This window comes from Aspergillus bombycis (genome assembly GCF_001792695.1).
Source record: "Aspergillus bombycis strain NRRL26010 chromosome Unknown contig00042, whole genome shotgun sequence".
Classification (NCBI taxonomy): Eukaryota; Fungi; Ascomycota; class Eurotiomycetes; order Eurotiales; family Aspergillaceae; genus Aspergillus; species Aspergillus bombycis.
In genome coordinates, this window is record NW_019170044.1 from 41,009 (window position 1) to 52,724 (window position 11,716).

The following is an 11,716-nucleotide window of genomic DNA, read 5'->3' on the forward strand; positions in this document are numbered from 1 at the left end:
ACTCACGCCGCACACTTCAACACTTCAGCCCACCGCAACAAAGTCAAATCAGTACAGCTCCGAGTGCTTGGAGGTCGGATAGCGGGGCATTTTTTTTGCGCGCTTGATCTGGAGGATTCATACAAGAGAAAAGGAGGACCGGGAGGAGAAAGAAGAATGGCTTCATTCATCACCACCATGTCGGTTCCCATCACCCCTGTTCTTGTTGCTTCTACCACCACTCGTGCTACTCCCTTTGCCCCGCCATCGTTTTCAGCATCATCTCACCCGTTGCCCCGCCCACTGAGTCCCTCGATCCATTACAACGATGCCCCCCTCACACAACCCCCTTCTTACCTGTCGCCGATTGTGTGCGCGCTCACAGATGAAACATGTGGACTAACCCCTCCCAGTAATGCGCGGACACGCGCGCCGTTTAAGCCACGGTCCGCGGCCAAAGGCACGAGCAGCTACCAGTTGAGACAGTTCGCAGAGGCGACGTTGGGGAGTGGGAGTCTCAGAAAGGCCGTGATGCTACCCGAGGGGGAGGACTTGAATGAGTGGCTAGCAGTTAATGGTGAGCTCTCGGACTCGTCGCCAGTGCGATCGGGTGCTTGTCGCACGCCGCTAATACACCATCCTCGGCAGTGGTGGATTTCTACAATCAGATCAATCTTCTCTATGGTTCTATTACAGAGTTTTGTTCGCCTCAGTCATGCCCGGAGATGAAAGCCACAGATGAGTGCGTAACCTGCCCGGGGATTGTCTGGATTACGACTGACATGGGAGATAGATTCGAGTACCTTTGGCAAGACTCGGAGCACTTTAAGCGGCCGACCAAGATGTCTGCTCCAGAGTACATCGAACACTTGATGAGCTGGGTGCAGAGTAATATTGATAATGAACAAATGTTTCCCAGCCGACTGGGTATGTCCATAGCCATAGTTTCTGTGAGACTTCGCTAATGCAAACTAGGCGTTCCGTTCCCCAAAGCCTTTACCAGCCTCATCCGTCAGATCTTCAAGCGGTTATACCGGGTATACGCACACATCTACTGCCACCATTACCCTGTCATCGTGCACCTGGGACTCGAACCGCATCTGAATACAAGCTTCAAACACTACGTGTTGTTTATCGACGAACATCGGCTGGCGAGCGGGAAAGACTTCTGGGGTCCGCTGGGGGATCTGGTTGAGAGCATGCTGCGGAGTGATTAACGGAGTTGTTCGGTTGACTTGGCAAATTGAGGATCTAGATTGGGCATGACGGTGATAGTCGGCTTCCAATCAACCAATGCACTGAATGACGGCGTTTGGTGGGGGTTAGTTTTTTTTTTTTTTTTTTTTTAGCATTCTGTCATGGTTTTAATAGAAAGATGGTTCCCACAATCACATTGAGCGGCGTTGTGTTGTTAAGTGTGTTGAGTGTGTTCGGAATGAGGATCTTATCTCTAGTCGAAGTGTTTTGTAGTGTAGCCGAAAAACCCGGCGTGTGCGGATACTCACGTGACCGGCGAGAATTGTTGGACGGAACATCAACTCAACTCCATCTCAGCACGACCACCGGCCATTTGCTCCCCTCTCCGACCGACGTTCGCACCGTCTCGCATCCACTACCCTCCCTCCTCCACTCCCTCGAGGTTCTTTCTAGATATCTGCCACAATGATGCCCACTCGGTTCGCCCGCGCCGGCCTCCGTGCCACCCAGCAGTTCTCCGTTCCTCGCACTGCCGCTGTCAACGGTCTGAGGACCTACGCTACCCCGGCCCAGGAGGTCAAGCCTCCTGTGTCTCTGTACGGTGTTGACGGTACCTATGCTACTGCTCTGGTATGTGCCTTACCGATCGAGTGGGATGGGTTGGGTGGGATTGGGTTCTGTTGTGGTTTCCATTGACCCGAGGCGTTGAAAATCCCCTCAAAACCGCGTCCGAGCCATGGAGACTGCACCTCAATCCGACAGCAGCGAACCCTCCCCAAACATCACATTTCAAGCTCGAATGTCCGTCACTAACTAAATGACAACAAACAGTTCACTGCCTCCGCCAAGTCCGCCAACCTTGACCAGACCTTCAAGGCCCTCTCCGTTCTCGGCGAGACCCTCAAGGCCGACCGCAAGTTGACCGGTCTCATCTCCGCTCCCACCCTGACTGCTTCCGACAAGTCCCAGATCGTCCAGGAGCTCCAGAAGCTTACCGGCGACAAGGGTGACATTGTCAAGAACTTCCTCGAGACCCTCGCTGAGAACAACCGTCTGGGTCTGTTGGAGGGTGTCTGCGAGAAGTTTGCGACTCTGATGGGTGCTCACCGTGGTGAGATCGACCTCAACATCACCAGCGCTCAGGTATGTCCCTCCATACTATGCATTTTTTTTTCTGCTTCCATCTGTGTGGAAATGATATCATTTCGACCCGGTCCTGACGAGAATCCCAGGAGCTTGACAAGAAGAGCATCAACCGTATCGAGAAGGCCGTCTCTGGATCCCAGATCAGCCAGGGCAAGAAGCTCAAGGTTGTCACCAAGGTATTTCACTTTCGTCCCCGCATTATGCTAGACCACTTTTCAGTACTAACGGAACCAGGTCAACCCTGACCTCGTTGGTGGACTTGTTGTCGAGATCGGTGACCGCACCATCGACCTCAGCGTCTCCTCCAAGATCGCCAAGCTCAACAAGGCCCTCACCGATGCCCTGTAAATTAGATATACCTCTGATTCCGACCCCATGTACCGTACTACTACCATGACCAGTAGTGATTATTATTTCCTTTTCTTTTTGGACCTGAGGCATTTCGCATGACTCGATCTGAGTGATAGACAGAATTGAGTTATTCCCTCCATCCTTTGCCAATGTATCGAGAGTAGCATTTGCCCATACCATGACATGACATGCACATATCTTATTGATCTGTTTTCCGTAGCCTGTATAGTGTAGCCTCTATATACAGTACCCAAATCAAGGCCTCTTTGTAAAGCAAAACACCTTCAGCATTCCGATCAAAGCAAGTTAATCAACCTATACAGTCTATACATAACACCCACCTACTACTAGTAGTACTATCCCAAACAGAACCCATCATCCAGCCAATCAATACAACGGAATGGCACAGCAGGAACCAACGCACCGTAAATACACGATGACTATCTATCTACTCCAAGTTAGCCCAACCGACACCAAGCTCAGTACAATCACTTCCTACCCAGGAACTATAAACGACACCTCAACTACTAGTAAAACACAATGCCATCTCTACTAATCCGTCCACAAGAACAAGATCTGAATCTGTGCATAGAATATACATGCATTTCCCTCTTGCGCAGGGGTCAACATACTAATCTGGACCCCTATATTGGTATAAATAAACCAATGTGTGTGTGTGAGTGAGAGAGAGAGAGAGAGAGCTTAGGCAGGGAACTTCAGTTATTATCCATTCGTTATTGAGAGATGGTCTTGGGTTTTGGGTTTTGGAGTTCTTATTTCTGGGTTTCTTTTCTCGCCTTGACTCTCTCTGTCTGTCTGTCTGATTGCTGGGGCTTGGTTTGCAGGGATGCTCGGGTAGTGGTGGAGTTATGCTGTGGGTTGTATAATATCAGAGAAGTGTAGAATTTGTGCATGAGTCCGAGGTGTTTTGTTGAGTTTCTTTTCAGAATTTTTTTTATTTTTATTTATTTATTTATTTTGGAAGTAATAAAATCAAACAAAATAAATCCAGGTGCTGAGGTGTTTTTGTCGATTGGTTACTTGGCATGTACCGTGGTATATATATCTCCATGCACAGTGTACCGTCTTCCATGATGTGCTATTTCACATAGATAGTAATTTAGCACAACCACAAATCCAAATCCAAATGTTCACAAATAAATTTCTGCATATGGCTGTCAATGTACTTACTGCTAACTAAAGTCAATGCTTTCTATAGCTATAACCATGGTTCTACTGCGTATTAACCCATGTAAGTAATTACCCGTCAACAATCTCTCAGCCTATATCTCCCCCATACCCTGCCTAGATACCAATCAATGTCCATTCGGCTTCCGATCAGCTTGCGTCTCAAACTCATCCTCATATGCGCCCATCGACACCTGGCTTCTCACCCGCTCCAGCTGACTCTCGACATAATGTGACACATGGTCGCCTACACCGGGGTCTTTTTCTTCATCGTCGACGACACTTTCTGCAGCGGTCGTGTCGCCAAAGGCCGATTCGAAGTCGCTTCGGTTCCCGATGGAGCGGCTCGTGGACGATCGACGGATGCTGGGTCGACGGCTGCCGCGTGCTCGGGAGCGGCTGAAGATATCATCAAAGTAGTGTGATGCCGCCGCGAACGGGGAGCGCGGGGTGTGCGGAATGCGGCAATTGATTCTGTACCAACAGTTTAGATTATATTGACAGTGAAGCATGCTGAATTGGTGCACTTACCCAGTGTCGTGGATGATCTTGGCAATCAAGCCAGTCCAGCCGCATTGGTGAGATGCTCCAAGGCCCCGTCCGGTATCACCGTCAAAGAATTCGTGGAACCACATGTAATCTTTCCAGTGCTCGTCGAAGTCGAGAAGGTCGGAGTTGTCGTGTACCGCGCGACGGCCTTCATCGTTACGGGCAAACAAATGCTGCAACCGATGTTGAATTTCCTCGGCAACCTGCCCAAGATGCATATATTCTCCGGACCCTGTGGGACACTCAACCTGGAATTTATCACCGTAGAACATGTAGAAGCGCAGCAACGACTCGACCAGCAGGAAATTGACGCACAGCCAGACCGGCCCGCGCCAGTTGCTATTTCCTCCGAAGAGAGCACTGTCTGAGTCACCAGGAACATAATTGACACGGAACTCCTGACCATTGACCGTCATAGAATAAGGATGCTCGCCATGGTATTTAGACATGGATCGGATACCATGCTCCGACAAAAACTCAGTTTCGTCGAGCATCCTTTTCAAGATCTTTTCCAGGCGGTCTCTGCTGACCAGTGCCAAAAGGAGACGCTCGCCTTTCCCACGACGCTTCATGCTGGCGATGTTGCGCTCGGCAACGTCCTGTCGATTCTCAATGAACCACTCCAATCGGCGCTTGAAGGAAGGGAATTGATTGATCAATTCGGGCTCGAGTGTGAGAACGCCATATAACGGAATCAGGCCAACAAGGGACCTCACGGGGAGCTGTTGAGTCCATGGTTCGCCGTAAGAAATAGCATCGTAGTAAAACCTAAATCACATCAGATCATCATCGGGTTTGGTCTCAAGGGTAGCTCTTACCCATCCTCTTCGTTCCACAAAGAGGTCTCCTCGCCTCCCGATCTGAATGTCATAGCATCACTAATTAGGATGAAATGCTCGAAGAACTTGGACGCAACTGGGACTGTTAGTCGACCTCTTCATGCTACAAGTGCCAAGTTTTCAACGTACTGTCCTCATAGATCCGTCGATGTTTCGCTAATTCCAAGGCAATGTTGAGCATGCATAAGCAATAGAATGCCATCCAGCCAGTGCTATCTGCTTGCTCCAAAACACCTCCAGTGGGCAAAGGCTCGGACCGATTGAATAGCCCAATGTTATCCAAGCCGAGGAAGCCTCCCTCGAAGACATTCTTTCCCTCCGAGTCTTTACGGTTAACCCACCATGTGAAGTTGAGGAGCAACTTTTGGAAGACCCGTTCGAGAAAGTCTAGGTCTTGCCGACCATACATCTTCCGCTCGATCTTGAAGACCCGGAACGTGGCCCATGCGTGGACGGGTGGGTTTACATCGCCAAAGTTCCATTCATACGCAGCAAGCTGTCCATTGGGATGCATATACCATTCCCGAGTGAGAAGATCCAGTTGCTTTTTGGCAAAATCGGGATCGATCATCGCTAGAGGTATGCAATGAAAAGCAGTATCCCACGCCGCGAAAAACGGATACTCCCAGGAGTCGGGCATCGAGAGGATGTCGTCCATGTACAAGTGTTTCCACTGCTGGTTTCGAACATGCTTCCTACCAGGGGGAGGCGGGATCATCGCGGGATCACCATTTGCCCATTGATCCCAGACAAAATGATAGTACTGCTTGGTCCACATCATGCCCGCAAATGCCTGTCGCTGAATGTTTCGTAGATCGTCGCTCATGGGCAGGGGGCTGATGTGGTAGTAGAAGTCATCGGCCTCTGCTATACGCTGTTCGATCGTGTCGTCCAGTTCCTCTTCGTCAATGAAGGTCTGGAGCTTTCGGGACAGCCTGAAACGGACAACAGCACACTCGCCTGGGGGGATTCCCTCACCCTCATTAAAAGCATACCAGGCAGCAAGCTTGGTGCCCTTGTTCTCAGGGTTAATCGCGTCCTTTTCGTCGTTGACGATGTAGCGATGGAATGCATCCTTCACGTACGGCTGATCGTTTTCAGACTTCCAGAGCAGCTCGTAGTTCGTCTCATTTTCCGTAAACAGCATCTTTGGCAGGATATCCTCCTGGTTGCTGCCCGCTGCTGGCGAGGGGGAGAATCGTACATATCTTTGGCCGAGCTTCTTGTGGTAGGACTTGGCTGTCAGCGGGGCGACCTTTTCGATGGAAGGCTTATGAGACTGATCCTCGTAGCCCCAGGCCCAGGTGTTCCGGAACCACACATGGGGAATGATGTGCAAAGGAGCCGGCTCCGGGCCTCGATTGTAGGCAATAACGCGAAACAGGAGCTCCTCTTCGTCATCGTCTTCCTTGGCCGTCTCAATGAAAATATCCCAGTACCGATTGTCGTCGAACGCGCCGGTGTCGAGGATCTGATATTCGCGGTCCAATCTCGAGCGGCGCGCATTCTCGTCTCTGAGATCCTCGTAGGGAAACTTCTTCTGAGGGTACTTGTAGAGGTATTTCATGTAGGAATGCTGGAATGGAGCGGTCAGAAAGGGCAATATGAACAGCCTTCGTCTTGGATCGATTTACCGTCGGCGTGTTATCAAGGTGGAAATGAGCTTCTTTGATGCTCTCTCCATGGTTTCCTTGAGGGTTTGACAAGCCAAATAGACGCTCCTTCAGAAAATCACTATGACACAATGAGATCGTGGTCGGAATGTAGGACGAAAGGGGGGCATACTCCTTTTCGTTCCAGAAAGCAAAGGCAACGTTCTGCAGCGTATGAGTGTCGGAGACACCGGCGATGCCATCTTCGCCCCAGCGATATGTTCGCGACCGAGCGTGCTCATGGGAGAAGTCTATGGCGCGGATTTGGGGTTAACAGACGAAAGAGAATGGCGAAGCAAAGAGAACTTACAGCTCCACGCATCGCCATTTTCACTTTGCAACCGCGTCAATTCGTTTCGTTCATCAATTCTGGTTGGGGACGACTTACGAATAATCCTCTCGAACTGCGGGGATCCCGAGAATGAGGTCATTAGTTTTTTGCGGCCCCTCATCGGAAATCACAGCAAACACGCAACGAACGCGCGACCAAGAAATAAGAACGAAATCAAACCAAGTCCAGGAGGAGGAACACACCTGTTGCCCATTGCCTTTCGGCCACGTATGGACCCCATTTTTTCCAGTAGCGAATGCGATCACGATCTTCCTTTAATCGCTCCTCCTCCCGCGAGGTGTGGACGTGCTTGTCGATCAGGACCATTCTAGTCGGGCGGGGATCGACCGAGGACGAGAGAAGAGTGGAGAAGTGAAATGAAGTGAGCCGAAGGAAGAATCAAGGCAATGAACGGGGAGTTAGGGGTGATCAAAAAAGAAAGCGAAAGACGCTGGAGGGGAAGGGGAGGGAAGAGAAAGAAAAGAAGGGGAGCGAAAGATAAAGGACGGCAGTTCCTGAACCCTGTTCGCAGAGCTGCAGTACAACTCACCAGCGATCCGATCGCTGGCTTATCAGAAGACCAGAAAGAAACCGGAAACATGATTTCTTGACTTGGCCTCCACGGTCTGGACTCGTCGCTCGGACGTTCCATCAACATTGAGGGTGGATACTAAACTCGCTCCCGTCAACCGTTCGAATTATGCTGACCTGGTGGCACCTGACTTGACATCATCGCAGATATCTTTCTAACGACCGGTAAATAATTAACCTACACATGTAGACGGAACCTCACCGAGGACCGGAGAATGGCTCGATTGACTTCCTTCACATTACGCCTCGACTAGGGCCTCAAAAATGAGCGCAGAACAAACATGCTCACTCAATCAAGTCCCGATCAAAGCCCTAATGAAGTTCGGAACGTCCTCGCCATACGCCTCTCCGCTAGTCTGAGTGCCAGGAAATGTCGGGTTTTGGCGTTGTTTCAACTGCTTCATATAAGCAAAAATAGAAACCAAGATATAGGGACGAAGATGCCTAACCTTTTGGAGCCGAAAAAGGCAGTCCGCCAGCGCTCTCTTCTCGTCCATCCAGCGTTTTCAACCATCGACGAATTCAAGTAGAAGACCATCAACAGGATCTGCCCGATTATCTGGTAACCGGTGAAACCCCTTCCATATCCGTTTACCTGCTCGTTTGATTCATATTTTCATGATGGGCTGGACGGGTAATAGTCCTCCATGTTCTTGCTTTTCGTAGTGAGCCAGCCATGCCAGATAACTTTCTCTCTAATGTAATCATAGACCCGGCATTCGACGATGAAATGGTCCAGCGATAGTGCGGTATTCTCGAATCGTGGCCAAAGGGGTTCACCAATGACGACCTGGTTGAGACGGTGGGTAAGTGACAAGTCTCGCGAAAGAATAGGCTGAAAAAATATTACCAACTCCATAGCATCTCTATTGCCCCGAATTTGCACGTTGAATATATAGCCATGAGTCGAGCGCGACAGGGCTTTCAGGAACTCCGGCTCAGAGGCAAGGTCTCTTCTGTCTCATCCATCCTTTGCAACACGTATCTTTTCGAGATGGTGCAGACATCTTTGCTAATAGGGAATGCAGGTAGTCAAGAAGTTGTGAGCGTCCAAAGGTGTATATAAAAAGGAATGCTGGGAGAGGACCGCTAGATATTGTCACCACTGCATAAACTCTTGCGCATATATTACGCGCATATGAACAGGTTCCATAGAACTAACAGTTTTTACCATGATATATCTCCATAACTACTAATATAATATCACAGATCTCTAAATACAAAAAAGTTTTATTTTTAGTTGGTGGCACCTGATCTCATCATAGGGTTGACGAACCCTATTCCTGACAACACTTCTGGCCTTTTATTACAGCTATAGAATATAGAAGGATAGGGAAGAAGTACTATACTATGATACAACTAACAGCTCAATATTGAAAAGAACTTAGATGTGTAGACTAGTATCTATACTTTTTCTCTATCTGAGATCTCTAAGGACTCCGCAGATGAGATAGAAGATATTTATAGAGATGTGACAGACCATTCTAACAAATCGAGAAGTCGATGAGGATGAGCCTGAGGAAACCCTCAGGGTAATATGGGGGATTCGTATCTCTCCCCTTGTTCTTTTTTCTTTTTTATCTACGTATTTTCTTCTTTTGCCACTGACTAGAGCATCGTTACAGCGATCTTCTGGTAGATCCACTGCTGACCGTGGGACCCGAACACGAACTGCCCGAACCGGTAAAGTGTACGCAAGTGGGCCATTCGTCCATAGTCCATCCTCCGTAGTAAGTCCTGAAAATCCCCGTTAGTTGCAAGATGGATAGACTGTCTGCAGGGAAGTTCGCATTCGTATCAGATTCTATGCAGCTATTTAAAGAAGAACAGTGCTGCTGTTGTTTATCAGAGTACTCACCACACCCTCGACTGTCCCACGCGGAGCGAGCCCTCTACTCAAGATGAATATCACATCTTGCTCGCCTGCAGCAATCCAAACTCCCACCGTCTTCGGGGCAGAGATTCTCTCCCTGTCAGCCTCGTGGGTCACCAACTACACCCTGAACGTCCCGGCTACTTTCAACTACAACCATGGCAACGTCGATGTGCACGATGCGCAGTTCTGCAACATCACCGTCACCTACACGCACCCGGGATACAACGACCAGATCACAGTCGAGACCTGGCTTCCGCCGCAGACCAAATGGAACGGCCGACTCCAAGCCACAGGCGGTGGCGGCTGGAATGCCGGACGCTTCGTGCTGTCCCAGTTCTTCATGAGCGGTGCAATCGGCGAGGGCTATGCGGCGACCACCACCGATGCTGGCTTAGGAGAGGCCGGGCCCAGCTCGTGGGCGCTCAAAAGCCCCGGCAACGTCGACTATGCTGCGCTCAACAACCTAGGCTCCCGGTCCTTGAATGATCAAGCTATTATCGGCAAGAGCCTAATCCATACCTTCTACGGCCGCGCACCCGACTACTCCTACTGGAGCGGTTGTTCGCAGGGTGGTCGACAGGGTCTCATGTTGGCACAGCGCTACCCTACCGCGTACGACGGCATCGCCGCTTCGGCCCCGGCCCAATCATGGACCAAATTTGTGTCCGCCCTGTATTACCCCCTGTTGATGCGTCAGTGGCACGGAGTCGACCCGCTGGCCTGCGAGTTGAATTTCCTGACGACCGAGGCTGTCGCGGCCTGCGACGCGAAGGACGGGGTTGTGGACGGGCTGATCTCGAACCTCACGGCGTGCGACTACAGCCCGTACACCTCTGTCAACAAGACCTTTGCCTGTAACGCCCTGAACAGAACGATCGCGCTCAGTCCCGGTGCCGCGCTCATCGCCGACGCCGCCTGGTCAGGACCACAGACCACGGACGGCGAGCGGCTATGGTACGGGGTGAACCCGGGGGCCGACATCAGCCAGTTCGGGTCGGTGCCTGGCGTCAATGCCTCACAGTCCGACATGTGGTTCAACCTGTTCGTGGCCAAGAATGCCAGGTTTGACACCGTGCACATGAGTCCCGAGCTGTACGAAGAGTTCTTCCACCTCGGCACCCAGGAATATGCCAGCACCATGAACGCGGCCGACCCAGACCTGACTGCCTTCCGCAAGGCGGGCGGAAAGCTCCTCACTTACCATGGCATGGTTCGTCCTCCCCTGCCCTCCTTCTAGCCCTATAAGCTGCCCCAATTCGTCCAATTTGAACTAAACCCAACCCACAGGCCGACGAGAGCATCCCCACCAAGGGCACCGAATTCTACTACAAGTCCGTCCAACAGCAATTCCCGGATGTCCAGGACTTCTATCGCTACTTCGAGTCGCCGGGGCTCGGGCATTGCTCGGGCGGACAAGGCGGCCAGCCGACTACGATTTTCGATGCGTTGAGAGGGTGGGTCGAGAACGGCACTGCCCCGGAAACCCTCCCCGTCGAATATGCCAGGTCCCAGGGTGGTCCGCTGCATCGGATCGTGTGTCCTTATCCCGCCCAGGCCAAGTATATAGGCGGGGACATCTCGGCCGCTGAGAGCTTCCGTTGTGTTTAAAGTGCTGTTCCTTGTTACTGTACAGGGACCAGAGTAGTATGCAACGGCTATGCCATGATCGGTTCTGGACAAGAGGATATAACTTCAATAAATACAAGATCACCATTATCGCTTCCTATCTCATTGAAACTATCCGACCCTATAACGTTGTAAAACACTAGAATCTAGACATACAATATACTATCCAGGATCGCCATGACCCAGATACTCCCCTGGTTGGGGACTCAAGTCTCAATCAATTGCGTGGCGGATGCAATTGCTGCATTGCGGCTTTCTCTCGTCGCACTGAGACAGCACACTCTCACTGCTATTGTCTTGGACACAAGAAAGATCGCAAAGTGACTGACTAACCTTGACCCGGCGCCGCTTACAGTTCTGACAACCAAGACGAGACTTGCAGTGGCTTTTT

General features: G+C 50.8%; 4 protein-coding genes across 4 annotated transcripts; 3 read left to right on the forward strand and 1 right to left on the reverse strand.

Moving 5' to 3' along the window:
- Positions 1-156: 156 nt before the first annotated feature.
- ABOM_006316 (Mob1/phocein family protein) lies at positions 157-1,196 on the forward strand (the record flags this gene model as incomplete). Its single annotated transcript, XM_022533445.1, has 3 exons — positions 157-556; positions 628-906; positions 955-1,196. 3 exons carry the CDS (start codon positions 157-159, stop codon positions 1,194-1,196), a joined length of 921 nt encoding a protein of 306 aa, XP_022389174.1.
- Positions 1,197-1,641: 445 nt separating this feature from the next.
- Positions 1,642-2,670, forward strand: ABOM_006317 (F1F0 ATP synthase subunit 5; the record flags this gene model as incomplete). The annotated part of the gene is made up of 4 exons (XM_022533446.1): positions 1,642-1,806; positions 2,008-2,319; positions 2,409-2,498; positions 2,557-2,670. The coding sequence occupies 4 exons, from the start codon at positions 1,642-1,644 to the stop codon at positions 2,668-2,670; spliced, it is 681 nt and encodes a 226-aa protein (XP_022389173.1).
- Positions 2,671-3,989: 1,319 nt separating this feature from the next.
- ABOM_006318 (uncharacterized protein) lies at positions 3,990-7,559 on the reverse strand (the record flags this gene model as incomplete). Its single annotated transcript, XM_022533447.1, has 8 exons — positions 3,990-4,335; positions 4,393-5,178; positions 5,229-5,325; positions 5,379-6,825; positions 6,884-6,983; positions 7,035-7,152; positions 7,212-7,305; positions 7,413-7,559. 8 exons carry the CDS (start codon positions 7,557-7,559, stop codon positions 3,990-3,992), a joined length of 3,135 nt encoding a protein of 1,044 aa, XP_022389194.1.
- A 2,165-nt stretch (positions 7,560-9,724) lies between these two features.
- Positions 9,725-11,307, forward strand: ABOM_006319 (putative feruloyl esterase; the record flags this gene model as incomplete). Its single annotated transcript, XM_022533448.1, has 2 exons — positions 9,725-10,909; positions 10,987-11,307. 2 exons carry the CDS (start codon positions 9,725-9,727, stop codon positions 11,305-11,307), a joined length of 1,506 nt encoding a protein of 501 aa, XP_022389193.1.
- Between the last annotated feature and the right edge of the window lie 409 nt (positions 11,308-11,716).